At 38.5% G+C, this 26300-nt stretch overlaps 1 protein-coding gene across 1 annotated transcript in view; it reads left to right on the top strand.

The window, feature by feature from the left end:
* The window catches only part of ATXN10 (ataxin 10), a 103597-nt gene that overhangs the window by 5562 nt on the left and 71735 nt on the right, over window positions 1-26300 (top strand). Inside the window, exons 3-5 of the mRNA XM_074149088.1 lie at window positions 2520-2602; window positions 23270-23366; window positions 24298-24462. Coding sequence (XP_074005189.1) covers window positions 2520-2602; window positions 23270-23366; window positions 24298-24462 — 345 coding nt within the window. The remainder of the gene's footprint in view (window positions 1-2519; window positions 2603-23269; window positions 23367-24297; window positions 24463-26300) is intronic.

The following is a 26300-nucleotide window of genomic DNA, read 5'->3' as shown; positions in this document are numbered from 1 at the left end:
TGTGCTGTGGGTCAAGGAACTGATCTGACAGAAAATTTATATTCTTGTTTGTAAACTTCTGTGGGGTGTGGATTCAGAAGCCAGACTGCTTCCTTACTGTGAGTTACTGTAGTTCCATAGTTTCTCACGTTAACAAAAAAGGGGGAAACAGAATTGCATGGCTGGGAGTTGGTAGGATTGCTCTTTTCAGTAGTGTGCCAAATACAACATGATTAGATATCTGAATTCTATTAGAAAGGAAAAACTAATATCCATCCTGCTTCTGAACACAAATGAAGACAAATGTGCTCTGTACTGGTTATACCTGTGCAGCGTACTTGCCCTCACTAGGCAGTTAGCATAACCATGCTCATTTAGGAAGCTGGATGCTAATAATAATACTTTCCTTTAAACTGGAGGAGGGGGAAGGCCTGAGTGGACAGAAAGTTATGACCATGTTTCTAACAGTGAAGGTCTCAGTGGGGTCACTCATCGGATACTGTTTTGGCTTTGTAGCAGCATAAGAATTTATGCTCCTTTTCATAGAATCATAGAATCGTCTAGGTTGGAAGAGACCCTTGGGATCATCGAGTCCAACCATCTACCCTACTCTACAAAGTTATCCCCTATACCATATCCCCCAACACCACATCTAAACGTCTCTTAAACACGTCCAGGGATGGTGACTCAACCACCTCCCTGGGCAGCCTATTCCAATGCCCGACCACTCTTTCTGTGAAAAATTCTTTCCTAATGTATACTTTAATTTTAATACTACACTGGGTGCTTTGAGCCCGCTGCATATTAGCCATGTTTGTGTTGATTTTAAACAGCTGCAAATGCACAACTTGTTTAGGAATTAAATGTTCTGAATGGTCAACAGTTGTGAATGGAAGGAAAATTATGTGCCTTTTGATGTTGAAGCGTGGAAAAATTCAGATATTCCAAAAAACCCTCCAAACTACAGATTTTTTTGATCACAATAGAAACTGATTGTTTCTAGAAGGGAGTGCAAAGATTGTAAACACGTGGATTGTCTAACAGCTTTTAAATTATTGGGGAACAATTGCTTTGTTCCTTCCATGGTCAGTTTCTCTGCTTTGTGTGCTGTTAAGAAGTTTGGGGTCTGAAGGAATGGGAAATGTTTTGATTTTAATAGCTTGTATGTATACCAGCATGCATGTGTATATTACATATTTATAAATGTATACTTGGCTTCTCTTCTGTGTTAGAACTCAATGAGAAGGAGTATATGTTTGTCTTGAAAAATCTGCAGAAGACAATTATTCAGCATTCATATGTGATGATATGATACTTTTTTTAAGTAACTCATGCATGAGTGTGGAGGTTTGGTAGAGATGGTATTGCTATGTTCTGAAGTTTCAGCCTCTCTGTCTTGGCTGATCCCTTCTCAAAAAGCTTAACTACTAAAGTACAAACAGGCTAAAAGCTGAAAAGTTTACCTGCTTATACTGAATTCTTTTACTTTCGTTTCTTATTCCTGTTGCATGCACATCCTGGCATGTATGTTATTTACCTCCAGGATTGCTGAGAGAATTTGCCTATAGAATTATTTTGGTGTTTTTCATTCCAAATGGCTTCACGTCATTGGTTTATCTTCACTATCACCATGTTTTTCCATGTCTGGAAGCATTCAAGGTCAGGTTGAATGGGGCTTTCAGCTGCCTGGTCTAGTGAAAGTTGTCTCTGCCCATGGCTGGGAGGTTGGACTAGAAGATCTTTAAATGTCTGTTTCAACCCAAAGCTTTCTGAGATTCTACCTATGATTCCTTCTCACTGAAGAAAGGATAAATGATTACTTTACCTTTCCTGCTTCCCTCTGAGAGTTTTGTATGTTTCCCTTTGAACTGGCCATCACAGAATGGTAGACGTTGGAAGTGACCTCTGGAGCTCATCTATTCCAACTCCTCTGCTAAAGCAGGTTCACCTGGAGCAGGTTGCACAGGATGGTGTCCAGGTGGGTTTTGAATGTCTCCAGAGAAGGAGACTCCACAACCTCTCTGGCAGCCTGTTCCAGTGCTCTGTCACCCTCAAAGTAAAGAAGTTTTCCTCATGTTCAGATGGAAAAAATACACAGTATAACGACAGTCACTAATCACTTTGTTGGTATTGAAAATCCTCAAAGTTTATTACTAAGTAACACACATGGATGCTTTCCTTGAACTTTAAACAAAGCAAAGTTTTTACACAAATAAAGCTGTTTAAATTACAGGAATAACCTGCTAATTTTTAACATCTGATTTAGAAGAATAGCAAAAAGCGAGGAGGGGGTATTTAGCTCTGAAGGTACTGTGTCCAAAATTGTTAATGTGCAGGTAGATTCAGTAAACCTGTTTCTTTTGCTTCTGATGGCAGTAGTGTGGCTACTGATAGTCAGGCACAGTTAAGTAGGAGGAGAAACTGCTTTGTATTTCAGAGTTTCTGAAGATGTTGAAGGCTTGCTGTTAACTTAATTGAAAAACTTTATTTAAGTGTATTTCATATCAAGTGATTTATTATTTTTTTCAATTTAATGACAGGAACTTGGGTCTCATCTCTACATCTGTCAATTTGATCAAATTGCTTCATGGAATACAAATCAAAGAAGAATTGTTATTAACTGGTAAGGCTGTGGATTTCATTAAATATATAGTGTGCACGATATTTTTTTACATGGGGAGTCTTGTAGTGATGTGATGGCACCTTACTGATGCATTTTTTTTAATAAATAAGCTTGGTTGTTTCTTGAATTGCAGTTAAGAATTGGGACGCCTTCTCTTATGCTGCTTGAAAAAAATTCTCCGCCCCCAGTCTAGTCCAATTGTATTTTCCCATAACCATTCCCTATAGGTTGTTAAAGGAAAGATATGTGGAAAGTTCTTTAAAATTAACCAGGATATTTGAATGGCAAAAAGGAAAAGTTGCTGTAATACCTCCATTCAAAATATGTTCTGCTGTTTTACTGTCTTTTTATTTGATCTGCAAACTAGTGAAATGAAAAAATACTCCTTTTTTAATTTTGATGACACTTAAAATAATTTATCTGATTCCAGGAAACAAATTTTGGCTATGACTTTTTAAAATTATCTTTTAACTTTCATTTCTATGCTATGGTTGCTGGCCAGTCAGGGTAATACCTGCCAAGAGCTAAGTATTGATTTGAGTAGTGTTCACATGGATGTGTGAACACATGTCCTTAATGGATGAGTTTTTTCTTTTCTTTTCATGGAGTGAGGAGAAAATCTGACCATAGTATCCTTCCTCCTTAATGGTGGTTATTGCTAGCGATTTCTACTGAACTTACTTCACTTATTAAGGCATTTTCGGTAAATATCTTCACAAGCTGCATTTTACTGTGTATACATGTGGAGCTTGATACAGGGCATTGAACCCCAGTCTTTACTGTCTGTGGTTGCAGAGAGTAGGGAACATTTGGTTTTTCTTGCTACTTTTATTTCTTTTCAATCCCTTTACTTGGATGAGGTTTTTACTGGGTTCCTGTTGCTGCTTTTCTATCATTTTGTGAAAGCAATTGAAACTACTGTCACACTGTAACCTGCCCTGAGACGCCTTTATGAAGCTGGGAAAGAGCAGTGGAGTCCAAGATACTTTTTTTTTTTTTTTTTTTTTTTTTCCTTTTGCTGCTATATTTGGCTCAAGATGAAGCCTTTCAGGCATGTGACGGTATTATGCTTAAGCCGTGTTCACCCATTGCTGGAATCCTTCTTCCAGGGAAGGATCACTGATGCTAGCACAGTCCTTCAGTGTGGAGGGACCAGAACTAAACCCTGTGGGTGACAAAAAGAGGACTTGCTCAATGACCATAAAGAGGAGGAACTGATAGCACACAGGAGTGACTCTTAAGCTGTGTCACAGGGTTGGACAGGGAGGACGGACATGGAGGGCAAGAATGTCTTGCCCCACAGTTGCGAACCCCTTTGTAGACCAGTAAGAGAAAAGGAAAAGCAATGGGAACCTGACATTATCTGTATTAGGGTCCTTGACAGCAGTGGGCTTGAAAAGGCTGTCCTGGGGCAGTGGGCTTCCCGTCTTCAGCTTATTCAAAGCATCAGGAACTGTGTTGTGAGAATCCATCTTTCAGTGGTGCCTCCCAACATCTGCAAGAGAGTGAGCAGGATGTACCCCTTGTTGGTTACAGGCACGGCCTGAGGTTTCCCCTTCAGTCCTGTGGCTCCTGACCCCCTCCTTGATGGGTTATCACATGCACGTGTGCTGTTCTTCAGCTGCTGGGATCTGAAGAAGCAGCAGTGAATGTTACTCAGCAAAAAAGAAAGGAGGGGGTGGAACCCAGTAACTTGAACTGCTTCAGACTCCTTTTCCTAGGCAGAGGATGTTGTAAAATCTCTTTTTATTGCCATCGAAAATTAAGGCAGCATTGACCAGAAAGTTTTTAACAATATTTCAGTACAAAGTCTTTTTTTCACTCTTACTCTACATAGCCGTTCAACAAATGAGTTTAAGTTATAACTAAAATGTGATGTGTTGTCCCAGGATAGATGATTTGTTTGATACTGTATGTAGTATTGACCTCATCGGGGAAACATCTGTGATGAGCGTGGCTTAGGTATTCCATTTATGTTAGTACAACAAAAATTTCTAGACAAGCAAGTGATGTTAATTCCTTGCTGAGTGATCTGATGAACTTTGTGCCTAGAGCACCAGCTCCTTCTGCAAGGGTGTACCTCAGAAATTAACAGTTACATTCAACTGTGGATCATTAGTCATACTTTCAAAAGCGAGGCAAATTGCTAAATTGGGCTTGGATAGCTCTGTTGAAACAAAAGAAGCCCATGAAATTAGCAAATGTTACCGTGTTTATGAACTATATTTCTGCTTCATGGTTCTCCTCCTCATGTTTCATACAAGAAATCAGGTCACAGGGCTAGAGTAACATGCATATTTTGTTCTAGATAATTAGGTGTTAAGTGGAGTATTTCAAGTTGTTCATTTGGATATGTGTCCCGTTTCCTCCTTTAAATGACTGCTTGGATTTGATGATCCCTCTTGGTGCCTGCTTATATCCTTCAGGTATTTTGAATACCTTCATGTCGCTTCCATAGCAACAAAATACAAGGATAAAAAGGTAATACTGTATTGCAGAGTGAACAATACTAAATAATGTTTCAGTTCATGTCCCGGTGAAAAATTCCTGGAGCAAATAATTGTAGGCTAAATAAATTAGAAGTTCCAACATTGCTATATTTATGAAGACGAGATTGAAACTTCTTTATGCAGACTGAAAAATTATCTTAACCTGCTCTGTGGTATGTTTTCACTCTTTTATCCATTGGTAACTGTTAACACTGGTAAGTCTCTGAGTGGTGTGGTAATTTTTTGTAGGAAAGTTTAGTGTAGTGCAGTTCGTAATGGATAAACCCAGAAATGAAGTAAAAGTGTATATTCTCTGGCCACGACTGTGACCAGTGTGGTGGTTCTAAGGGAGGGTATGAACTGCCTGTTCTAACAATATATTAGTTGTGAAAGGAGAAAAAAAGGAGGTGCTGTGCAAAGTGGTGTGGTTAAAAACTGTTGCTAAGATTCATTGAATTAAATCCAGACTCCTTTGCATCTTCTCTGCTAGGAGAAATACTTTTTTAAGTAGTGTATCTTAGGCCCAAGTGTTATATACCTGGTTAATTTAGCTCCTCACTTTAGTATATTTAGTGAAATAACTCTACTGCAAGTTTTCAGCATGTGGGTTGTTTTTTTTTTTAATGCTATAAAAAGTTAGTTAAATTCCTGTATGCTTGTAATGTACTTTTCCCAGCCAGCTGTGGAAGAAGCTGTTGTTCTGAGTAAATGATATGCCACTAGGGCAATGGGCCAGAAAACCCGAAGGTGAGTTAGTATGTCTGTCCTGGAATAGATCTTTAAGGCTTCAGATGGGTTTAAAAATAACTAGTTAATTCATACATATGGCATATAAAGATTCTCCAACCCCACGTGCAAGCCAGCCATCACTGTAACAATAATCTTCTTTCTTTTTAGTACATATATTAAAAGAACATTTTTAGAGCTTTCCCATATGGTGTTGCTGCAGGTAGCTGTCCCCACTCTTTCGCCTTTCTTATGCCCCAAGTTAGTTTTAGTTGCGTTCCCTACCCTAGTTTCTCTTCTTGTAATTGCTTACAATACATAGTGGTAATTTGTCTTGAGCAGTTTGTACTCTAGTACTTAGAGAAGGGAGCCTGCTTGAAGGAGTTACACAGTGAAAGCCAACAGCTAGATGACTGCAGGGGGATGATGGGCAGTGACGTTTAGCAAGTGTTTAACAATTCGTAGCCCTTCTTCTGGGCAGCATCAAGACTGATTTGTGTCAGATAAGTCATGCATACTTGTAAATGTGCTCTGTTTTCTTATTGCTCCAGCAGTCCTCTCTCCTCCTCTTTGCAAGAGATAGAACTTCCCAGTCAAGTAGAGAAAAATTCAAGGGCTGCACTTGTTGGACAGTATCCAAAAACTGGACTTCACCTCAGTGTTCTTAGAACTATACATGCTGAAAGTGGGTGATTGTGTAAGGAGATACTTAACCTTTTAGATTATGGAGCTTGGATATTCCTGGTGGGAAGACAGAGAAGATGACAATTGCTCTGCTCCTCTCCCCAGTTCAGAATTAATTTGAAGGTGCCCGAGATGCTGCATTCAAGAAGGTCCGTTACATTTCTTTGTTAACTGATTTGAGACCACAGTCTTTCAACAAATAGCTAATAAGATACTCAAATTTTTACTTTGAGTCTTAGGAAAAAAAGTTAAGTCTCTGCAGAATATAGATTTAATGGGATTTTCATAATACCCCATCCACATTCCTTTTGTTTTGGTTATTTTTTAATTTAAAATAAAGCCTCATCATAGCAAGCTGCTTTTTTTTTCTGCTGCGGGTACAAAGACCAAGAACACTTGCCAGAGGAGCAGGCTGATGAAGCTGCCAGATGAACTTTAACTGAACTTAAAGCAGACCCAGATCTCTTAAGAGCTAAGAAGTAGTTCAGTATGTTGGGGATTGCAGCAGACATAGGAAATATCCTTGTCAGTAGCCCAAGTAGAAAATCTCCTTCACTTCATAGCATGTGTCTTGGTTTGGTTGTGAGGTTGGGTTTCTATTTTTCCTTTTTCCTATGGCAAGTCTTAAGTTTTCCAGCAGAATCTAACAGACCTTTGGGAAGGTATGTTGAAGTTTGTCAAGATGATGGATCTGTAGATTCCAGAGTGTGAGACCTGGATTTAGGATCCATCTCTGAAATCTGGAAAAGACAGATAGCTTTGTTTCTCCTTAATAAATTGCAATGAGGGCGTGCCTGTTCTGAAGCAAGCTTACGTTCAATAGGCTGTCCCATTTGATCGTTTCATTGATTTCCACCCCATCCTGGACAGAAGGAGCTTTATTCTTTTCGTTTGTACATAGATCTTCTCAAACCTTTCACAGCTTCAAAATATTGCTGATGCAGAATAATGAGCTTTGAATTCTAACAGGATTGCTTAAAAAGTATGTATCTGCCAAAGTAGTTTTCTCTCCTCTAGGATGAAAAGGCATGGAATTCCTGGTAGTTGCCCTGAATGGGACAATTCGTTGTGCAAGCTCTCTGAATGAGGGGATTGTCCTCTGTGAGCAGAACTGAGTGCAACTGCACCCTATCAGCCGCAGAGCAATACTGCACTGTTTGTGTGTGCCCGAGAGAGATGCTCTGAGCATCACACCAGTGTTCCCCAGTGCCAGGCTGCTGGTGGTACTCGAGCTAGCTTTAAACCAAGTAGCACAGGTATTGGTATTGTTATGTTGTGCTGTGCTCTGAAATTTTTAGGGGTTTTAACCAACCAGGGTAGTGGTTTTAACCAACCACTAGTGGGACAATATTAACAGCATATATTAATGTCATGAGTACTCCTGGAGATCTCATTCAAAATCAGAGTCCAGATGTGCTAGTTGTTGTACAAAGGTTTGGATCATTTGCTGCTCTTAATGTTACGAAGTCCGGAAATGTTAGGCAAATTATAGTGGATGATAAGCTTGAATCCTTGAACAGGAATTTGACTTTGCTTCCAGTTTTCTGAAAAGTGTTCAGGTGTAGTTAAACTGCTACAGATACTCTATTCAGAACAGAATTTAAAACATTCCTTTAAAAGCAGCGATGAAAGATGACTCTATGTAGATTTTTTTTAATACTGCGCTTATTATAACTTGAGCATTTTCTGGTAGGATGTTCAGCAACATGAATATCATATGTCTAACACCTGTTCACACCTCCGTTCTTGAGGGAGGATGTGTGGGAAAATATGGACTATCTTGTTTTAAACATTTTGAAAATACTCCAAATGCTTTGTACTTACAAAGCAGCTATAAAGAAATGTTTCTTGCTTTGAGCAGAAGAGGAGAAAGCCTGTGATACTGCTTAGGTAAAAATGACCACAATAAATCTGAAACTTCTTCTGTGCTTTTTTCCCTCTGCCTGCCAGCAGACTTAGTAATAACAACTTGGGTTCAGCTTCAGTCAGTGTTCTTTAGATACTCAAGCTGATTTGGAGCTGATCAGCTATTGTGCGTATTTTCTTTTAGTTAATGAAAAAACTTTTGCTCTTGACCCATTTCTGCCTTATGGCTTCATCATAGGAGGTGAAGGAAGAAAGTGCATTGGAAAGTGCTTTTTAATCTGTCAGTGTGGAAGAGAAGTACTGTGCAGAAGAAACGACGATAAGTAACCTTGGAATTCAGAACTGTGTAAAAATGAAAGTAACATTGCTCTTCCATAGAGATTTAAGAAAAAAAAAAAGGCATAAGGGTGTGTGTGTGCTTAAAGAATAAGAGGTAAGGAACTTAGGCTATATATAGCTTCCAGAGATATTATTTCTTGCAAAAGCCAGATGTGATGGAAGCATTTCATCTTTGATGAAATAACAAGATGAAGACTTTCTCCTGAGGTCTGCATAAGGAGAACATCACACAACTGAGCAAAGAAGAACACTTGATTTCTTTGTAAACTCTTGAAGGTGAAGGCATGCTGTGTTAAAAAGCCACTGAATCATAAGATGTAGGAGTTCGTCTAGTACTAAAAAAATCATGTTGACATTTCCTGGTGAGAGATCCCTGAAAAGAAATGAGGAAGAGATCAGAAATTCCCAGGAGCTGCATTGGGTAGCTTACCCCTTCTAAAAAGTTGTTAATTCAAAGTCATTTTCGAAGGTTTACAGAAAGGAAGATGTATAATCAAATGTTTTTGGTTTTCTGAAGAAGAATATGAGTAAAACAGGGAGCTTTGAGTTGCTATGTTTGCAAAAGTATTCCTGAAAACAAAAATGAATACCAGTTAAGTGATTCAGGTGATTTCTACTTTCTCAAGAGAGGCTAAGAGAAATAAAACTTTCAGTTCTGTCCTCACTCAGTGAAACAAAATGTAAGATTTTTCTTTGCTCGGACCTGTTCCTAGTTCTGTACTCAACCATTTGCAAATTGGAATTGTGCTAGAAAACTGAGACTGGCTAATTTTGAGGGTATGGAAAAGCAGGGGAAGGTGACGTTCTCAAACCTGCCAAAGAACACTAAATTGATTTTGCTTTATTCTTTTTCTATATGGGCAGCCACGTGTCCTTGACAAAGTCTTGATTCTTGTAAATACCGTGTTTCTTTTCTTCCCCTAGAAGGCAATGGCAACAGCAGCGCTGTTGCTTTTGGTCTTGTTAAAAAGATTATCTCTTGGCAATAGGAAAATGAGCTGTAAGTAAATACTCGCACCTTTTCAGAATGCATCTCAGTGGTATCTTTGCAGAACCAGTTAGCTTGAAAATTGGGGCATTTAGGGCTTATGTTCTGGCATAGGAGTCTAACTATCCATGGCCTATTTTTGATACTTTCTCCTTTTCTTTACCTTATCATTTGGAATGACTGGTTGTTCACAGCAATGTATTTTAAATTAACAGGAAAGAGAAACAGAGTGGTCAACTACGGAACCTAAATATTCTTTAACAAACGCCAATATTGACCAAGGCAGTCTGTCTCTTATCTCTTGTGCTTCTTGTTTCATGTTCAGTATCTTTCATTTTTCTGTTTTCTTCTTTAAAAAAAATTGCATTCTGCTTTCACTGCTTTTTGTAATTCTTTAATCATGTTGCACTGAATGGTTTCAGTTCCAAATTACTGTTTGTGTAAAAGCAAAAATTTTAAAATATGCCTGGAAAGCATTATGGAACAGTAAATTTTTACTAGAGAGACATCATAGCAGAGCAAATATCCAGAGCTCACCCAGTGCATTTGGGAAACCATTGCTAAGTTTTATTGCCTATAAACGGAGGTCTTTTCTGCTGTGTGAAAAACAAGTGTCTCCGCACAGGCTTGGTTATATGTATTTGACTGTAATGTGACTACAGTTGGAGAAGATGTAACTTTTAAATTGTATCCTGGAGACTCTCAAACACAGTGGCTACTAAATTTAAACCAACAGGACTAAGGAAGGAAAGTTAATCCTTCCTTTCTTCTCACATCAGTGCCCTCTATATTTATCTCTAGAGGAGAAGGCATACTGTTTTGTTGGAGATTTTTGTTGGTGGTGGCTTGTTTTTGAGGGGTTTTTGTGAGCAAATACTGTAAATTATTACACTGCAGTTTTGTAGTTTTGTTGTACAAGTCATATGTTACGTGCTAGTTTATGTGGAATGAGAGAGTAAGTGGTTATAAAGCTTGAACCGGTTTACTTGTCATACAGAGTCAAAACATCACGAACTGTTAATAGGTGACATTTGTCAATTTAAGTTCCTATTCATATTAGTTTTTCTTTCAAGGGAGGAAGTGGGAGAGACCGGTTCCTGAACAGACCCACAGCCCATGGGGTTAATTCCCAAAAAGCAGCATGAAAGGAGCATGCCTCAGTTGCTTGGAAGAAAAGAGAATTTAAAAATCTGCACTTCCATTTATTTTTGTATTTGGGGTTTCCTTTTGCTTACTGCTAGCATAATTAAACTACCTATGTTTTACAGCTTAAATAAACCAGATGCTAATTTAAACAGACTTTTTTTAGCCATATAAATAAGGGACAGCCCTGGTCTTAAGTTGCCAGTTTCCATGTGTGATCTTTGCTTTGTCTGTCTAGGCTTTTTGTAGGGGGGATTGGTGCCAGTACTTTGCTGCCACTGTTAAAGTAAAAACTATAATTACATTGTCAAAATAATATTTATAGTATTTTCGGGGAATAATTGTGGGAGTGTGACGAATATATTATACTCATCAAACTTTTATGTAAACATAAGCATGAGTTTTTTATTTGAGTTATTGATGTTGTTTTTGGCCTTTGTGTTTTTCCAATCTGTAAAAATAATATTGGGATTTTCATGGTCTTTGTAGCATTTGCGAAGTGTATGCCCTAACAATCAGTTGATACACTATCTGGTAGAAGTAAACTGCTATTTGCACTTGTATTGGGATTTTGGTTTCATGTTTCCATAGCTTAAGAAAATCCTGTGTTTTTTTTAGTTTTGCTATCCCCTAATTATTATAGCTCAGAGCATTTTACTACTTTACCAAACAGGAAAGTTTTAAGTAATTGGTTTGTTCTCGTGGTACCATTTAGGGTTGTTAGGGGTTTGGTTTTTTTGTTCCTTTGTGTTTAGCTCATTAATATTTTTTTAATTTTTTTTTTTTAATTGAACGTGAGTCTGAGTGCTTTTGAAAGGTAACTGTGAGCATCTCCCAGAAACAATTGTGCCAGGAAGCAAGTACGAGGTTTTTTAACAATAGGCATTTTCTCCTAGTTGATGGTGCAGGCAGTTTTACTGCTAGGCCATGGTAAGTTACCAGATGCGAAATACTTCAGTCCTGCCCTATACTCCAGTTTTAACCTTACGACTGCTCTGCCTGTGCTATGTTTTGATGAATATTGCCATACCTTTTTAATGAACTGTCTGTCTTCAGAACATCTACAGCAAGGATTGCAGCCATGCAAGCTTCACCCTTCCTAAATGTGTCAACCTGATGCCACCATCTGTGGGCCAGAAGGTTCTCTTAGTCCTCATAGTTTACTCCAAAATCCATTAACGGCTGTGGAAAGACTCTTAATTCAGGTGGGCCTTGGTTCAGGTCAGTGTTCCAGGTCTTGTTCTTTGGCCTTTTTTCAGAAACTGCAAAATAGGGAGCCAACTTTTACACCTCTTTCAGCTGTCTGCAGAAGGAAAAGAGCCAAACCTGAACTGAGACACGTCAAACTGATGAATTGTCCTGAGTTAGCAAACACTGAATTCTTTTTAGCTCTTGCGTATGTGGTATTGCAGTGGTTGACTCTTGCTCCATGCACTGAGAGTCCCACATTTAGAATCTTGTGCTGTGCATAAAGGCACAAGTAACTGTACGCTGCATGGCTAGTACAGTAAGCTGTGTTTATGTGATACAGCAGTAACTGTTATTTTGAGTAAATGCTAGTGTTACAGTTGTTTTCAGCCTGACACATCTGTGTTTGTGTACATGACTTGGCTGTAACTTCTGGTATTAATATGGAAACTTTACACATGCCTTAATTTCATTTTCTCATTTTATAACATCTGGAGTAGAATGAGGTTTGAGGAGAGCAAGTTCAGATCCATTGAAGAAAGGCAGCTTTAGGACCAGGGGCACTATTTAAATGCAACGTTTTCCTCTCTTAATGGGGAGAGGGGAATGAGGAGGGGAAAGACGGGCTTCCAACTTGAGAATAAAAGCTTGAGGAGGGCCTGAATCATAATTACTAGACCATTGATACCACAGACAGCTGCAGTTGTAGGATCTTGTGTCTGAACATAGTAAGCTCCAGCTTCCTCTGTTTATCCCTTGTTGGTCCTATGGAAGATTGTTATACTCTTCTGTTATCGGAAAACCTTTTCCTAACTGTGGTCTAAATGTTCTACCAAGTTTGAATCCAGTTGTTCTTCATAGTGAAGTTTTTTTCCTACCTTGGGCTCAATTCTCTACTTGAGTCCTGTTGCTTCTGCAGTGACTGATTTAAGCTGTACTGAATTACTTTATTTAGTGTGGACTGTGAGTATAAAAGTATATTACTGCAGGAGCTTGTTGAGGTACAGTTTGAACTACAGACCAGATCCTGCCTAGTGAGGTTCATCTAATCCTGTTGAGGTTCGTCTGATGCTGTTAACACTGATGCCATTGAAAGCAGACTTAGGAATAGTGACGAAAAAGCTGGTGGTTTCCAAGTTTGGTGTACGTTGCAGTGATGATCAAAACTGTCCTTTCCATGGTACTCATGGAAAAATTTTTTGGTTGCTGTGCTGGGAGATAGAGGCAGTGACTGTCTCAATGTAAATCTTTCTGCTCCTTCTAGGATAGAGACCAAGGTGAGCTAATATCCTTAAGTTGTAACAATTAGTAGATCAATGGGCTGCGTTGTAGGTTTCCCTTTTCTCCTTGCTGATGCTGCTTTTAGGCAGTGGGTATAGCTGTTTTGTTTTTGTCTTGCTTCTGCAGTTCGGAGGCTTTCTAGTACAGCCTGCCAAGATGTTGCTGATTTATGACACATGCATAGTGGTTTTATAATGTGGACTGATATCCACTTGGAGCACAAAGGAAATGGGAATTTGCTGATGTCTATTTAATTAGAATGGTTTCTGGTTACTTTGGTTGAGGCTTGAAATGAACAGTAATGCCTGTATTTCTGTGGACCTTTAAATACAGTGTTCTGTAAGCCCTTTCCTTCCTTCCTTCCTTGCTCTTTACTGTCTCCTACCCTACCAGTAAATAATGTTAACAAGATTCATAAAGAGGCAGGCTTCTAATCTACGTCAATATATCTGAATCAAATCTTGCAGAAATATCTGTAGATTTAAGATATTCGCCATTGATTAACTGTAAAGGTGTGGGGAAAAAAACCCAAACTGTTCTATTGTGGACAGAAAATTTTTTCTCTGACTTTTTCTTTTGATGGAAAGGCTGTGGTGTATTTTGCTTTGCTCTGACATTGTGTGCTGAATGGGCAGCTGCACAGGGCAGCTCTGGTGTGAGCAGGGCCATCATATTTCTGATCATCTTACCTTGCAGCAGCTGCTCAGTGGCTGTTTCTAGCTTCCCTCTACATCAAAGGCAGGAAGAGGAACCAGTCTTTATCTCATAATCTGCTGCTAGCCTTTGGCCAGAAAAGGACAGGCATCAATGGGGTTTGCCAATTATATACTGTCTCTAATTGATTCTGTGGATCGGCAGTGATGGGCATAGCGCAGGTCACATGCTTCTTCCCTGTCTTATGGCTGTGATGGAGGAGAAGAGATAAAGATTACATTTATTGTAAAGATTACATTATGTTCTTATGGGATATGACCAGATCTAGGTTGTTTTTATTTTTCTCAGCAGGAATGTCAGGATTGTAAGATCAAGGTGGGAAGAATGGGGCAAACAAACCTTTTGATGCAGAGAGCTTCCTAAAGACATCCTAAATACAATGTCGGGAGAAGAAGCTTAGCTGTTTTCACATGTACTGAGAGGAAGTGCATTTACTAAAGAGTCTCCTACGGAGGACTGAGAATGCTATAGTTTTTCCTCCAGGGAAAGTGAAGATGAATGGGTGGAAAGGAATTGGAGGAACATCCAGGCAAAGAGAGTAATGTGAGGTGTCTGTTCATCTTTGGGTAAACTGTCACCTGTTTGGATCAAAATCCAAGTAGTTACAATTATGTAAAAGTTCACCATGGCATTCTTCCAACCTTTTGATTATCATTGCTATGGCATAACTTCCAGACTCTACAGGTACATGAGCATTGTTGTGATGGAAAAGGAGAGGGCTATCTGTAACCGTGGCTTTCCAGACACAAGCTTCAAGACTTTTTTTTTCCATTCTGCAGTGTCCTTTTTTGATAGCAGATTTGGGCTGCGATAGAAATGCCTCCTGCCTATCCTTCACTTTTCAGTAGGAATTTTAGTGTACATTGTGTACATAGTGTACGTTGCCAGTGTAGAAAGGAAAAGCTAGAAGATTTGTACCATGAGACATCGAGGTCTTTTCCTTTCTTTCATCCTCTGGACATACATCACATGTGATGCAGAAGGGACTGTAACAAAGCAATGAGAAGAGGCAAGCTGCCTTTATAGATATAAAAATAAAAGGTAATGCCCCAAAATGTGGCCCTAAAACTGTTGCTGTATATTAATGTGGATATGCAAGTAAAAATACTAAATTTAAGTTTACTTATTGATCTTAGTGTATTGCAAAAGCACCATGATCCATTATTAGCCAGATAAAGACTATAAATGGTCCAAGGGGGAAAAAAAAAAAGTCTGATATCCTTTCCACAGACTTACAGAAAAAGATCATTTAGCTTTTCTAAGGAAAATATAAGCACTTCAGTGGAAATTTTGGTTTAAATGAAACAACATCCACAGTATGCCTGCCATCAAAAATAATTGGAGAAATTTGCTCATAATCTTTGTTAGTATTTAACATGTTAATCGTTTTCTTCCCTTTTTTTTTTTTTTTTTTAGACCTGTACAAGGTATCATGTAGTAGTGTGTCATATGGTTAGATACCATGAATAACACATAGTGGGTGGCCAGTCCTTTTTGTTATTTTTCTTGGTTTCCTGGCATGGTTTAAGTCCAGGTTGAAACTCCCCAGTACTTCAAACTTGCTGATTTTGCTAGACCAGGGTCTTTAAAGAGACATTGTCTGTTAGATTTAAGATCAACTTTTAGGTTGATTCAAGAAAAAGATTTTACATCTGAACACATGCAGGAAGCTTATAAATGCAGTTCCCAAGTCTGCAAGCACTTACATATGTTTTACTTTTTTACTTGACATAGGAGAGTAATCTCCAGCATGTGTTTTTGCTACTTGTGGGGATATAACAGGAGTCCCATTTATTATGCATTTAGGCTTTAATAGCTAATTTATTAGAAAAATGAACATACTTATGATGTATACTTTCTAAAAAGAAAATGATACAATGAAAAATACCATAAGATAAAGAGAACAATCCTGTTACTGTATTTAATAAGCATTGTTAATGCTGTATGAATCGGAATCAGTATGAAACTGATCTCATGTCAGGCAGTGGGCTGTCAAACTGACTTTTCCTAGTGAAAGTAGAAATAATTTTTTTTTAATCTATCATTATGAGTTCTCATAACAGCTTAATTCCCATCACATGCTAATTTGATGAGTGGTCTGATTGTTTCTTCCAGCTCCCTTCTAATTCACTTGTAACTCCACATTTTTAATAGCGTGGTGGGGATTTTTCTTGTCTTTGAGTCAAGTTCTTCTTCTTAGTAAGAACAAAGTGTTGATATTTTGCCTAGACGTTTATCTTCCAAGAACAGAATGGTTGTCCAGTCACTGCACATAATGTTCTGTTAATATTAGAGTTGGCATTTCTGAAGGGAGAGAAAAAAAATTAAGAGCGTTGCTTTCTTTTGGAAGTGGAGAAGATGAGGAGTGGGAACAGAAACTTATTAAACACAACATTCTTGGTATTCCACAGATGGTAAAAATGGGTTACTAGTCTGCACTGCAGCAAGTGCAGTATGATCAAGGCGGAAATATAATCGGTAGCTAGACGTTCATTTTATTTACAGAAATAAAATACTAAGCACTATTTTAATAACTTTAAATGACAGAGCCCATATATGTATTGTACATTCAATTTGAGTAGTCTAGACAGAGTGTTTTCCAAGGAAAATACATTTTCATCAGTATTTGTGGTATGATTCATGGTGGTGAAGAGGCAAATAACTCTTTTTATGACTGGAAGTTGCTTTAACTTGCAGCCACAAGGAAACAAGTCAATGACCGGATGATAGTGGTGGAAACTAATGTTTTATAGTAATAGAGGTCTACACCTTATGCTGAGTTGAGGGTTTTATTTTTCCGGGGATGGCAATATATCACAAAACATTCTGCCATTGTTTACAAACAACAAAAGGTGATCTCTGTAATGGCTTGCAGTCCACAGTTCAGATCTGCAAAGCTCACAGTCAACTTAAAAGGTGTACAGGCTGTCAGAAGGCTGTGATTTGGTTTAAGTACTTGCAAACCTTTGTGCTTGCCCTCAGTGTAGACAGGACACACCAGCTATATCTTACATGTACAGTTAATGGTTAGCAAAGCATTTAAGAGAGATTTGAAAGTTTGCTAGCCTTATGGTTGCAGTCTGGCAAGTGGTGTTAGGATCATAGAGTCATCTAGGTTGGAAGGGGCCTTTAAGATCATCAAGTCCAGCCATTAACCTAACACTGTCAAAATCATCACTAAACCATGTCCTTCAGCACATCTACCCATCCGTCTCTTAAATACTTCCAAGGATGGTGGTTCAACCACTTCCCTGGGAAGCCTGTTCCAATGCTTGATAGCTTTTTCTGTGAGGAAATTTTTCATAATATCCATCCTAAACCTCCCCTAGAGCAACTTGAGGCCATTTCCTCTTGTCCTGTCACCGGTTACTCGGGAGAAGAGGCTGACGCCTGCCTTGTTACAACCTCCTTTCAGGTGGGTGTAGAGAGTAATAAGGTCTCCCCTCAGCCTCCTTTTCTCCAGGCCGAGCAACCCCAGTTCCCTCAGCTTCTCGTCACAGGACTTGTTCTCCAGACCCCTCACCAGCTTCGTTGCCCTTTTCTGAATACACTCCAGCACCTCGGTGTCCCTCCTGTAGTGAGGGGCCCAAAATGAACACAGCACTTGAGGTGGGGCCTCACTAGTGCTGAGCACAGGGGGACAATCACTTCCCTAGTCCTACTTGCCACACTGTTCCTGATACAGGCCAGGATGCTGTTGACCTTGGCCACCTGGGCACAGTGCTGGCTTATATTCAGCCGGCTGTTGACAAACACCCCAGGTCCTTTTCTGCCAGGCAGCTCTCCAGCCACTCTTCCCCAAGCCTGTAGTGTTCATGAGGTTGTTGTGACCCAAGTGCTGGACCTGGCACTAGGCCTTGTTGAACCTCATTGGCTTCGGGCCATTGATCCAGCCTGTCCAGATCCCTCTGCAACGCCTTCCTGCACTTGATCCCCTCGTTGAGGTTATTCATAAAGATATTAAATAGAACTGGCCCCAGTACTGAGCGCTTGGGAGCACTACTTGTGACTGGCCACCATCTAGATTTAACTCCATTCACCGCAACTCTTTGGGCCCAGCCATCCAGCCAGTTTTTTACTGCTTCATACATACTTTATTGGATTTATGTTACATTTCTGTGTAACTCCAGTAAAGGCAAAGAGTCGTACTTATAACTATCTCTGTCTTTCTTCTTATGACTGTTGTAGGCCTCTGCAACTGAGGTCAAGATTTTTCCAAAGTGATTCATGAGCAAGTTCACAGGTTCCTTTCTTGACCAGAGAAATTGTAGTAGGAATTTGAAAGATAGGTCTGATTATCCACCAGGAGAAAACTCATCTTCTGTAAGGAAGATGTAAAAACGTGTATGGATATAAACAAATAATATACATTAAAGCAAAATATGTTGCATAATAACATAATTGTGTGTAGCAATCTAATCAGGAAAAATACTGGTGGGGAGAAATTGCAGTTAGTCTTTTGTTGATAAAGGCTTACCAGCAATAAACTCTTCTAACTTTAATGTTGGAACTTTAATAAATTTTTGGGAAGTATTATCACCTAACCATGTGGAGCAGAAGGAAACAATCTTTTGTGTTTTTAAATCATAAAGCTTAAAATCTTTGTCCTAATAGCGTCAAGGATTTAATTTTTCATCTAATACACAATCTGATTCTGCAAATGACACTGTGTGAAATGATTTCTTTGTGAGGAGCAAGACGCAAGGTCAGGCCTATGAAAGATTCCTGTGTGTCCTTCAGACCATCTGGGTAGTACTGCAATATAATTGTTAAATGAAAAGTGTGCGCGAGAGCTTGGTTCAGTTAGTGTGTGATCATAAGAGATTGAAAGGAACACACGGAGCTGTCATGTTGAAGGTATTGAAGTGCTGGAGTGCATTTAAGCCATCTTTGTGCAGGACTGTAAAGTAGTATCAGCTGCCTCACCTTTTGCATGGGTGGTACTGAGCGACTCTAAAAGATCAGTTTACATGTAGACAAACATTTAGGTACCAAAATTCACAAGGAGAAGAGTCAGTGTTTCCACTTGTACATGTTGCCCTGTTGTAGAAAGAGGTTATTTTTGTAGAACCTAGAAAATTCTCCATAACCCATTGCAGGCTGGTTGTGAAAGCAGCATGTAATCTGAGTATTTGCATTTGCTCAAGAATATCCTGCTTTTATAGGTACCATTGAAATATCAATTGGGGGAGGAAATTTCATCAGCTCTAAGGTCGATCTGTGTATCAGAAGTTACATCTTAGTACATGTAATTTCATAGTGGTTGACCATCAGGTTAAAAATAGTCTTGTTGACCACACACAGTGTAACGTTTTTTAAATTAAAATTTAGCTGTGCCGACAGCTACAGAATTATTTGTTAAAGTTAGTGCTTATAGACACCAGCAGCTAGGGGGTGGACTTAAGATGTTAACAAAATCAGTCCTATGGAAAAGACATACTTTTTAATAATTATTTTTCCCTAATACTAGCTAATGCAGCTGGAAAGAGTGGTTGACAATTATTTTTAGCTTCATAAAAAACTGTAGGTTTTCAGGGAAAAAGTTAAATAGTCTTGTTGTCTTTTTTCCTTTCTTTTCTTTTTTTTTTTTTTTTTTTTTTTCTTATCGGAAAGGACATGGCATATTGAATGGATGGCCAAATGGTTTCGGCTGGTATACTGTGCAGTGATATCTGTCTTAATTGGCTTCTAGATTTTCTTGCTTTTGCTGTAAGGACAATAAAATTGTCAGAGAGGAGAAAAGTGGCATCTGTATTCTACAGATTTCTAAGTAAAGTTGAATCATATGTTGCAGCAATCAAGTCCAATAGAGGTAAAACAAAAAAGAGAAACATGGAAATTAAATGCTAAGAAGAGACTTCCATAGTTGGGAATGAAATGCTTCACTTTCATTGTAGCATTTGCATTTTTTAACACATGCATACTTTGCTGTGGATTAACAGCTCTAGTCGGATTTTTTGAGATGTCTTTTTAAAGGTATAAATAACAAAGTATAGATTTCCAATGCTCATACCAAAAGCTCACTGTTATTTGGTAGTTTGGTGCTAGGCTCGTACACTTTTTCTGGAACCATCTTTGGAGAGAAACACTGCGTATGAGACATTTGCATACTCCAAGACCACCAGGTGCACCTTTGGGGTTGAGGGATGGGTGGGCGGATGCACTCGGATACTGCTGTGATGTGATTCAGAGAACATGCTGTGATGAGCTACTCTAGTTATGCTATAATGATTTTTAATGCTGTCTGCCCCTCTTCATCATTGATTTTCCATCTGTGACTGCTGGACATGGCACATGGAATCATAGCATGGTTTGGGTTGGAAGGGACCTTTTAAAGATCATGTAGTCCAACCTGCCTGCCATGGGCCAGGGGCACCTTCCACTAGGCCAGGTTGCTCAAAGCCCCATCCAGCCTGGCCTTGAACACTTCCAGGGATGGGGCATCCACAGCTCCTCTGGGTAATCTGTTCCAGTGTCTCACCACCCTCATCGTAAAAAAAATTTCTTCTTTCTATCCAATCTAAACCTACCCTCTTTCATTTAAAACTGTTGCCCCTTGTCCTGTCACTCCAGGCCCTGGTAAAAAGTCTCCCTCCATAATTTTTATAAGCCCCCTTCATATATTGAAAGGCTGCAATGTGGTCCCTCTGGAGCCTTCTCTTCTCCAGGCTTAACAATCCCAACTTTCTCAGGCTTTCTTTATTGGAGAGGTGCTCCAGCCCTTTCACCATTTTTGTGGCCCTCCTCTGGACCTGCTTTAACAGGTCCGTGTTGTTCTTGTACTGGGGACCTAGAGCTGGATGCAGTACTCCAGGTGGGGTCTCATCGTGTAAGTCTGTCCAGCTGGTTGGTGAAGACCCTCTTGTCCCAATTGGTCAGGTGAATCGCATCAGCTCTCAGCAGACCTGGCTTCTCCAAGGTAGGTCCATGATCATAGAAGCCAGAACGTAAGTATTTACACTCCAGTACACTAACCATATTTGGCATATGTCATTTACCTGGCTCAATGATCACACTAAGTATGCTGAAATGAGAGACATTGTGAGCTAGGTCCTGTTGTGTGTAATCCATACTCCTGGAGCAGCTTAATTACCTTAGCTGTTTGTGGAATCACATCTTTCTTCTGAATTGCTGAGATTCATCATGAGAGATTATTTGCAGGGGGAAATGTTGCATAATGAAGACATTGTCTTTTTTGACTTAGCTGTGAATAAGTAGAGTTGTTTTGTCTCACAGATTATCTGCTTGTCCATATATTGATTTGTGTCCTCTAATTAAAAGAAAAATGGTAACCCTTACTGGTTAAAAACACACACTTCCTCCCCCCCTTCCTCCCATGGTACATCCACAGAATTGTGACCTTTTCTTGGATCCTTCTTGCTTTTTCAGGGCATCACAGTTGAATAAGGACATTGTTGGTTGCTTTCACAAATATTAAGACTCCAGTGTGTGATTAATGGAGAATTTGTAGATATTTATTACCGTATACTGCAAATGTGTTCATAGCATTTCATCATTGTTACGTAAGAATGGCAACTTTAGGAAAAAAAAGTTAAAAATCTTTTAAGTCTGTAGAATTTTTTGGACAGCTTAGTCTCTTATGACAAATGCGTAATTGATAGGTGAAAAAGGGTCAAGCAAATTTCAAGTAAAGATTGGAGTATAATCAGCCAACCTCATGTCTCTGAGAGGTCTTTCTCATAGTAGAGTGGGTAAGGATTCACCAAGAGAAATAATACTCTATTCCTAGGATGTACTGCCTTGTTATTTTTTTCTAGCAGGGAAGTATTTGCATAAAGTCTGCTGGAAGACTAGCGTGCCCATGCTTGCTGTCCTTCAGGAAAATTCTGAATCAGCAGGATGGGAACCAGATGGATGGGAGAAGCGGAAGCATAACGATGGGCAGAAAATAATAAAAAAGTGCAGATGTGCAGGGAGAGAGAACAGAAGTCTTGAGAACTAAAGCATAAAGGAGAAGATGATCCAAAATGCATTACGGAGAGGACATATATATTTTGGGCTTAAAAAATGTATATGGAGGAAAAAAAAAGTTACTGTTTCCTAAGCCCAAGTGACCCCATTATGGATTTGCTTTCTTTTTGTTCCCAAGAGGACATATGCCCAGACCAGGAAATCTGGCTGCCAGCTGGCACAGCACCTTTCAAAGAGACGTAGTCTTATATTTTCAGAACCTGGCAATATCGGCCACCTCCATCTGTAATAGGCTGCTGTTTGTAATATCTGTTAAACTGTAGTTTAGCATTTAATTTTGTTTCTTTCCCAACCTATTAATAAGGGCCATCCTATTGAGAGCTGTCAATAGGACCAAAAAGATGTTTTAATTTTGTGACGTCTGTGGATTCCTGCTTTTGTTTTTCATGAATTTATGTCTTTTGGCGGGCTCTAGGATATTAACTTGCATGAAGAGAAGAAATATCATCTTCCCATATTTTAAGTCTGTATTGAGGGGAGGCTGGTATAAAGTCTTTGTAGTAATAGTAGAAATCTGCTGTATTAAATTCAGTGTTAAAATTGGAGGCAAAGTTACTTGGAGTACTGGCTTTAATTTTTCTGGGATGGAAATCAGAAAGCATTGAGCACATAATCATATTGTATAATGATTTGTCCAGCTATATAGGATTTAATGTGTGTAGCAAGGGAACAGATTCAGTTCTCTTGCTCTGATTCTACCTGCTGCAACAAAATTTTTAAGCCATCTTTGGCCAGCTTAGGGAGGATGCCTGGGGACCTCTCCTATTAGCTGCTCTTGCAGAGTTCGGGTGATGACAAGCGGCCTACTTGTGTTAATTTAATACATGGAAGAAAGCCACCTCAGATCCGGAAGAGGCAAATGGTCACTACCATGTGGCAGCCACTGGTGCAGCATGGGTCTGCTTCAGTTTGTGCTAACTGTAGCTCCAAACTTTCATTGATTTTCAATCTGTCTTAAACCTTGACAGAGTCAATTAGTTCTTTTAATCACTAGTAACCAATGTTTGGTACTCATACATAAATCTGAGGAAAAGTTTTTTTTTGTTTGGGGTATAATTCTAGAATACTTTGTAAAATTATTTGCATTAAAACAGCAAATGCAAATATTTATATACAGTAGCAGTGAAATACTGCACTCAAAGCTTAATTGGGATGGATTCTGTAGTGTATAGCTGTAATGTTGAAGTTTGTCATTTATATGAAATTTATTAGTGTTTCTTTGGATTCCTGTTAATATATTTTCTGGGTTTTTTTCAGCTCTTCGTTGTAGTCTCCAGTTTCTTGGAAACATTGCAGCAGGAAATGGAGATTCCCAGAATAGCATTTGGAAGTGTGCTTTCCCAGATCTCTTCTTGTAAGTATGGATGCGGGTTTTTTTCCTAAAGTAATTTCTGTGGTTATATTCAGATCTTTTGTGTGATGATATTTGTGCCTCCACTAGCACCATGAAGCTTTGAAAAATAACTTTGGTGAGAATGGGCCAGTTGAGACCATATCCTGTAGAAGTTTGTTAGTCGACCACAGGGGTCGAGACCTTTAAAAACCCACTTGTTCTAAACTAACAGTAAATTGATTTCATTTAACAGAAACTGGAAGAAAACTCTTGTTTCAAATTATGAGCTTCAAACATAAGCTTTATTTCAGAGGTGTTTCCAAGTAGTTATACTCCTTTCCAAGCACATAGCTTTTTCTTTATTCACTTTGCTGCTGTGCAGACCTGTCAGTATTTGTGGATTGGATGGAATCTACAAAAGTGACTTAATCTTTGTGTCTTCCAATCCTGTTGCGTCCCCCACTAACCTCCCCAGAGTATCTTCCTGGAGGTTTGATGATATATGCGCAATGAAATATTACATAAATGATTTTGTGCAGACACGTGACAGTACTGTTGATGTGCTTGGCCAAATTTTTCGTAGTGAGCTAGTAGCAAAGGCACATTCATTCAATTTGATAATCGTTCTGAGTATGTTTTTGGAGCCCACTTACCAGCACTGGAAGTAGAAAGACTTTATGATGATAGAAGCAAATGATTATTAAGGTTTCATCCAATTTCTAGATCTTCAGTTAGCTCCAATTTAGCATTAGTTTTGTAAATTGCCTGTTAAGTTTGACCTTCAGCTAGGAGTTCGATGTTTTTCTTTGCAGATGACTTCTGTCCCTCTTAGGCAATGACAAACTCATGACTCTCTAAAAGACAGCAAAGAACAACGTCTTAATGAGCTGAATGTCACTGTTTCCAGGGTCAGTTTTAACTTAGTTTCTTAACTCCTTATTTTCTCTTGAAGGACATGTCTAACGTACAGTGATGAGAAAATTGTTGCTTATTGTTGTATGGTCCTATTCACCTGCCTTAATTCAGAAAAAGTGAGAGAACTACTGGATCCTGGGAACTTGGCTGTGGCTCTTCGTGTCCTGAAAGTCTACAAAGAGCAGTTGGAGTCTGAGTGGTCGTATGTATCTTTAGATTTTTTCCGCCTTCTTAATTAGGTGCTTTTCTAGTGTAAATCTCTTTAATAAAAAGTCTAAATTTGTGACACTGCTAAGTAGTAAATCAAGTTCTATTTAGAAGTTAGTAATTTGGAATAGAGATAATTTTCATTATACTTTCACTGTCTGTTTTGATTACTTCTAAAGTAAGACTACATTTTTGTTGAGGATGTTGACAGGAATTTTAAAATCATGGTCTTTTTTTAAATGAAACAGGGTTCTAGAATGCAAACTAATTGATACTTGTGTGCTGGTTTGTGGAGATTTTTGAAATAAAATTAACAGAATATAGTCTTACAGAGTTTGGGTTTTGGGACATGCTGGGAAGACTTGTATGACTAATGCTTCTGAGTACTACATAAAACTTAGGGTTTTTTCTTTTTCTTTTTTTTTTTTTTAAACAGATCTGTTGTGTAGGCAATGTACAAGCATTTTAATACCAAAACAGAGAATATGTTTTGTTTGTGAATCTTGCATGTTTCATTTTCATACTTTAAGAGCACCTAATCAGTAGTTTTATTCCATTGAGCTTTTATAGTTTTTGCTAATGGCCATTCTTGTAAATATTTATCCCAGTTACTTATTTGAGGAATGTTCTGCCATGCATCATCAAGGAATACACATTCAGTTAATATGTTGTTGTTATGTCATTGTTATATGATGCATTCCATGGGAAAAAAAATAGTTTGTATGTTTTTGTAGCATTCTTTTGATGGTCATGTTTAAATTCAAAATTTAATTAGGAAGAATTGTCAGTGTTTTACTAGTTATTTGGAAAGTCTCTAAACAGAGTTAAGATGATTGAATGAAAAGCAAATATAATTTCATAGTTTGCTTTTGTACTGAAAAAATGGCTTTAAAATTTGCTTATGGCTGGGCTTCTTTTCATAATCAAGTCAATTTGTTTAGGACATAAATAGTTTTCAGAAAGCAAACTTAAAGTTGCAGGGTTAGGCAACCAGACTTCTTTTTCAAATGTGACAAACTGAGTCTTTAGTTTTGTCATCTGTCAATATAACACATGTGAAAGATTGCTTTTCAGGTAATTATCTTGATTATCCTTCATTTTCTTTATGTATTGAAGATATGCTGAAATGTTTTTCACTGAGATATGAAATCCAGGAAGAGCTGGAAGAGGTTGTCACGGTGTTAAATTTATATTTTGAAGGTAATTGCAGGATAAATGCTGCATCAAAATAAACGCTGAAGTATCCATTTCCCTGGTCTTTCTAGTCTGAAGTTTATTCTGTTGATGTTACAGTGAAAATGTCTTATCTCCACTATGGATGTTTGATGTGGGTGGGAAACAGTCTCTCTTCAGAGCAGTCTTGAAATTAGAAAGGGGCAAACTTCTATACAAGGTGTAAGAGCATGATAAAGGAAAAGAGATAGAAAAGAGTAGTCCTAGTCTTGCCATAAGGCAGTTGCAGAGTGTTTTCCCTCTAATGCCTGTCGGAATTCTTGAGTTCCTCATGTAGGGAATATACCAAAAGGTATTGGAATATCTTCCAGGCATTAAGGAAATAATACATTTAGTTTTCTTTCATAGTAATTTAGCATCGGCTGATTAAGTCTCAAAGCTTATTATCAGTTTTCCCAACTGAATGAAAAAGTAATGAGTTTGTAGTATAAGTTTCTTGGCATTTTATACAGTTGTCTGGAACCCAATTATAAATGGAAATCTTTAAATAATGTTGACACTGTTTTCAAGTAAAACAGTGTAAACAGTAAAACTTCAGGTAAAGTGCAAAATTCAGAAGTGCAAAATCTAAACCAAAAAGTGCATTGCAACAGTGCAGTA

The sequence above is a fragment of the Numenius arquata genome, chromosome 1, assembly GCF_964106895.1.
Source record: "Numenius arquata chromosome 1, bNumArq3.hap1.1, whole genome shotgun sequence".
Lineage (NCBI taxonomy): Eukaryota > Metazoa > Chordata > Aves > Charadriiformes > Scolopacidae > Numenius > Numenius arquata.
This window is presented reverse-complemented; position numbering and strand designations above follow the sequence as displayed.